Source organism: Emiliania huxleyi, assembly GCF_000372725.1.
Source record: "Emiliania huxleyi CCMP1516 unplaced genomic scaffold EMIHUscaffold_279, whole genome shotgun sequence".
In the NCBI taxonomy this organism is placed as follows: Eukaryota; Haptophyta; order Isochrysidales; family Noelaerhabdaceae; genus Emiliania; species Emiliania huxleyi.
In genome coordinates, this window is record NW_005199935.1 from 4786 (window position 1) to 10258 (window position 5473).

Below are 5473 nucleotides of genomic sequence, written 5' to 3' on the forward strand. Positions count from 1 at the left end.
CTGCTGGTCGCCGTGGCCCAGCTGGCCCGCACCTCCATCGCCCCAGCTCCAGAGGGCGCCGTCGGCGGTAGTGGCGATGCTGTGGAAGTATCCAGGCGCGACAGCAACGACGCGCTGGCCGGCAAAGGCCTCGATCTTCTTTGGCAGCGGCTGGTTCTGCGTGTTGCCGTGGCCAAGCCGGCCGTCCTGTCCACCGCCCCAGCTCCAGACGGCGCCGTCGGCGGTGAAAGCGAGGTTGTGCGCGAATCCCGCCGACACAGAGACGACGCGCTGGCCAGCAAAGGCCTCGATCTTCTTCGGCTGCCGCTGGTTCTGCTGGTCGCCGTGGCCCAACTTGCCAAAGCCTCCCCAGCCCCAGCTCCAGAGGGCGCCGTCGGCGGTAAGGGCGATGTTTTGGTCGCCTCCCGCCGACACAGCAACGACGCGCCGGTTAGCAAAGGCCTCGATCTTCTTGGGCTGCCACTGGTCCTCCTCGTCGCCGTGGCCCAGCGGGCCATCGCATCCATTGCCCCAGCTCCAGACACTGCCGCCGCCGGTGAGGGCGAGGCTATGCGCAGTTCCTGCCGTCACACTCATGGCGCGCTCGCCGCCCAGCGGGGAAGGGAGGCGGGTCGACGTGTTGAGCCGCGTCACTTCATCGCCGTGCCCGAGCAGCCCTGGAACGAAGGACGGCGCTGAGCCACACGACGAGAGCCGCCCCTCGCCGTCGATGAAAAGGCTGTGCTGATGGCCTGCCGCCGCCTTCACCGGCGGGTTGGCCTCGCGCAGCACGGCCGAGTAGCACAGCCACCGCACGGCGCAGCCCTCGCCCTCTGGCTGCGCCGGCGGCTCGTAGCCGGCCTCTTGCAGGCGCAAGCGGATGCCTTGCTCCGCGAGCGAGGCGTGGAAGAGAAGCGGAGACGGCCGCGACGCGAGCGATGTCGACGGGATCGCAGTGAGAGAAGGCGCGCACGAGGAGGTCCGTGGGGAGGTCGAGGAGGCGGGCGGGCGGCGGCGTGCTTGGCGGGGGCGCGGCGGTGGTGGCGAGGCGGCGCGAGCGGCGGCGCGGCGGGGTGGACATCGCGAGAAAAGAATTTACAGCCGCGCCGGGGCTGTAGGAGGCGGGCCTCCCATCCCTCCCTTGGGTTGTCTGTTTTCTTTCTTTCTTTTGAGGCGGGCCGGAGGGCGTACCAAAAAAAAGTAAGGGCTTACCTACTAGCCCCGAGTAGAGGGGGCGTTCCGCTGCTAGGGGAAACCCGGAGCGCAGAGCTAACCCTCGGGGACCCGTGTTTACTTTAAGGCCCTTTCCCTGCGAACGCGAACCCCCGGGGCTAGGGCTCTCTTGCCCGTAACCCGATCCCGATCATCCGGCCCGCTGGGTGCGCTTCTGAGCTCCCCGGCCCTGGATGTGAGGCTGCCAACTGCACTCCAAGTGCTCCAAGTTACCTCTGCTCAAAAGTGGCGCAGAGTGAGGCGGCGCCCCGAGCGAGCACGTGAGCCCCGTGGCTCCAATCTGGCCCTTCCTTTTTTTGAGCAGGTGTGCCGCCGCGCGAGCGACGCTCCGAGATCGCCCGGGATAGCGCGGCGCGGCGGTGGGTGGGGTGGGGGTGAGGGGGGGGGGGGGGGGGCCCGGCCCTGGCCTGAAACTCCAAAATAGCGCGAGATCCCCCGAAATCGCGCGGCGCGGCCCGAGATCGCCCGTGATCGCGCGATTCTGCGGCGCCACGCGGCAAGGTGGGTGGGTTGGGAGCGAGGGGGCGAAAGTGTTCAGTGCGGTAGACGGTGAGCTCGGGGCGCGTGAGCCGGACTTGTGAGCCGGACGGCTTTCATTTCTCTCTGCGTTCTCGCACATGGAGTGCGAGATACTCGACTTTCTTTCCGCCCCAAACTGTCACTCCCCTTTCTCCCGGCCGGGGTGGGGCGCGGGGGGCGGCGGGTGTGCAGGATGTCTGTGGGCCCGAGAGCGATGTATGTATGTAGAAAGATGAACAACAGAGACATGCCGAGAGCATACTGAGCAGGGGTAGGTAGGTAGGTAGAAAGGTGAAGAACAGCCAGGCTCGACACCAACGCGGACAGTAGAAAAAGAAATCGTGCGCAAGAGCCGCCACGCAGCCGATCCACAGAATGGATGCGCTCGAGGTGCTCGTTGAGGAGGTTGTCAAATGTCCTGCCGCGGAGCTTGTCCTGCCGTCGCCCGCGGAGCCTTCGCCGCCGCCGGGTGTCTTCGCACGCCCAGCAGCGCCGGCCCAGCCGGAGGCGCTTTGCACGTCTCAGCCTATTGCTTTGCCCGGCGGCGGGCTGAGGCCGGGCCTGAGATCAAAGGAGATCAAAGGCCTGCCGGTCGCCTCCTTTCGCGTCGTCCGGCCGCGGGACGGCGAGCCGTGCGACTCCGACGCCAGCGAGGAGCTCGACGATGCCGCGTTTGAGCATCGGCACCAGCGGCTGGCTTCGATTGAGCGAAAGGGATTTTCGGTGATGGGGCGCAAGCGCGAGCCGGTGCTGACCTTGGCGGCCGCGTCGTCGGCGCCGGCGCCCTCTGGCGACGAGCGCGAGATCCGCAGAAGCGTGCAGATGCTGCTAGGACGGTGCGCCGAGCGGGGAACTGCACGCACTGCACCACTGCACCTCGCCACGCCGCAGCCGGCTCCGCCCGCGCGCGCAGGCCGCCCCCGACGTGCTGCCCGGCGTGCCCGCCCTACTTCAAGCACGTCGCGCACACCTGCGACAAGGCAAAGGCCTCCGCGGCTGCGGCGGAGGTCCAGCCACAACCCGCGTGCGCCTCGTGCCCCGCCTGCCCGCCTCGCTATCGGCACGTGGCGCACACGTGCGGAAAGACGTGCGCCGTGGCCCGCCGCGGACGTCGCCGCCTTCAGCGCGCCCGCCGCCGCCGACGCGACCCTCTTTCCCCGCTAGGTACGTGGGAAAGCGCTACGGCAAGCGGCGGAAGAAGAAGGCCGCTGCCGACACCTCGGCCGAGCAGGCCTCCGCTGCCGCGCATGCCGCGGAGACGGCGGGAGAGGAGCCCGCGCTCGCCTCCTCCTCCTTCTCGTCCTCCAGGGAGGCGGCCGACGTCGACGACGATCTGGCGCGGGGCGAGGCCGAGGGATCCTCCCCCGACGCTCCTTGAAATTTCGTGTCGCATTTGATTGATTCCTTGCGAGAGCTTCTCTCCTCTGCGAGTGTACCGGTGATCTAGCATGGCACGTAGCGCGGACGGTACGTTTCCTCTCTCGGACGACGGACACGTGTGTATATACTATAAAAACCGCCACCCACCTCGCGCGCTCCCCCGGCTGTGGGTCACGAATGACGAAACTCTGCGCGGGTAAACACACAGCGTATACGTCACAACGGTATCGAGAGCGCCACCCAAAAGGAGGCGGACAGCCATGGAGGTCACCGAATGGAGGGCGAACGGCACGATACGAAAAGGCAGGGCGAGGCGGATGGAGAAAGAAGTGCCGAGGAGGCCATGGTGGAGGGGAGGGACGGGAGGACAAAAGAAGGGCGAGGAGGACGAGCGGCCCGCACAGGCCGCGAGCAGACAGCGCCTGCTGGCCATCTCGAGACATTCGCAAAGAACGCTAGCCACATGGGAGGGCTTCGTGAAGGATGGATTGAAAAACATTCGAACAAAGAAGAGGCGACGGGGGAGGAACCGGCAGAGGATGCAGTGACGTGAGACACACACACACACACACACACACACACACACACACACACACACACACACACACACACACACACACACCACACACACACACACACACACACACACACACACACACACACACACACACACACACACACACACACACCGCTCACCCACGCGCACCGGGCCTTGCACTTTAAATGCCGTGGGGCTCCTGTCGTTAGACGTGGAGACGCGAGGGTTGCCCCCCCTTGCCCCAGGGGCCGCCCATCAAAGGGACTGCCACCGACTGCGGGGCCACTGCGGCAGAAGACGCCCAATCTTGCACGCGTGCAACAACCATGCGTCTGAAAGAAAGATATCTCTCTCTCTCTCTCTCTCTCTCTCTCTGCGTCTGGGGCAAAATCTGAGAAAATTCGAGAATGGGAGAACGTTTTATTTTTGCGCTAAGGGCCGTTTTATTTTATTTTGCGCGACGAACGTTTTATTTTGGTGGCAAGCCCTTGGGCCGTGAAAGAGACGAAGGATCAGGCCAAAAAGAAGAAAAGAAAACAGAGAACCCAAGGGAGGGATGGCGGATGGGAAGGATCAGGCACCAGGGCGGTATAGGAGCTTTCACAACCGCAGCTTGTTGGAGTATCTTCACAGCCTTGTTATGAGAAGAAAATACGTCGTATGGCGCTATGCGCTGGTCTGTGAGAGGTTGAGGTGCGAGCCCTGGAGGCCCTGGGGATGGGGGGAGACTACCCGGTACCCGCGCATGAACACACGGTCGCTCTAGACCCCCATCAGGATCGGCTTCCGCGATGGAGCGGCGCGCCGATTCGCCTCCCGAGCCCTCCGAGACCCCCTCTCCGCCACCTCCGCCGCCTCCGCACGACGCGCCATCCGCCGACGCCGGTTCCGGCGACGAGGACCCAGCCGAGCCTGCGCTTGCAGGCTCTGCGCACGAGGCAGAGGCAGAGCCGCCAGCCCCTGCCGAGGAGCAACTGCCAGTCAAGCTCTTTCTCGGCGGACTCTCGCTCACGTCCGGCCTGACTCCTGCCGACCTGCACGACTACTTTTCGCAATTTGGAGAAATCACCGAGGCGCGCGCCATGCGTGTATAGACGCCTCTCTCCTGCCCGGCACGCCCGGCCGCGCTGCGCTCACCTCGAGTCGCGCTACGCGCCGCAGGTCGTCATCAAGCCGCCTTCAGCGGGCTCGCGCCTCTACCCGAGGGGCGCTCGGACTGCGCGCGCCTACGCCTTCATCACGGTTGCCGACGCCGCCACCGCCGAGGCCATCGTTGCGCAGCCGCACACTATCAAGGGGTGTCCGCTCTCGGCGCCCCTGTACGCCAAGTCGACTGCGACCCGCCACGACGGCAGCGGAGATAGCTACGCCGGCGGCGACAGCGCCGGCGTCCGCGGCGGGCGGGTCGGCGCAACTGGTGGAGGCGGAGGTGGAGGCGGGTACGGAGGCGGGTACGGCGGTGGGCAGGGACCTTACGGCCCGATATACGACGAGAACGGCGCTTGCCTCAAGTGCTTTGCGGGTGGGCTCGGCCACGACGTCACGGAGGCCTCGTTCCGCGCCTTCTTCGAGAACTTCGGCCCGCTCACAGACTCGGTCATCATGCACGACCACCTCACCCGCCGGCCGCGCGGCTTTGGCTTCGTCACCTTCGCCGAGCGTCGGTCGGTGGACGCGCTGCTGAGCAAGCAATACCACCACATCTACGGCCGCCGCATCACAATTAAGCTGGTCGCCCCGATGGGAGGAGTGCCCGTGGGGTCAGCCCGGGCATGCTCCCACACGTCGGTGTCTAAAGCAACTCCCGGCGGTCCTTTGACCCTC

The 5473-nt window shown here is 65.9% G+C and overlaps 2 protein-coding genes across 2 annotated transcripts; both read left to right on the plus strand.

The window, feature by feature from the left end:
* Positions 1-2437: 2437 nt before the first annotated feature.
* Positions 2438-3261, plus strand: EMIHUDRAFT_367805 (hypothetical protein). Its single transcript, XM_005776485.1, has one exon. The coding sequence runs from the start codon at positions 2458-2460 to the stop codon at positions 2893-2895; it is 438 nt and encodes a 145-aa protein (XP_005776542.1). The 5' UTR covers positions 2438-2457; the 3' UTR covers positions 2896-3261.
* A 1137-nt stretch (positions 3262-4398) lies between these two features.
* EMIHUDRAFT_430355 (hypothetical protein) lies at positions 4399-5398 on the plus strand (the record flags this gene model as incomplete). The annotated part of the gene is made up of 2 exons (XM_005776486.1): positions 4399-4722; positions 4811-5398. Coding segments are annotated over exons 1-2 (870 nt in total), but the record flags the coding sequence as incomplete, so codon positions are not given.
* Between the last annotated feature and the right edge of the window lie 75 nt (positions 5399-5473).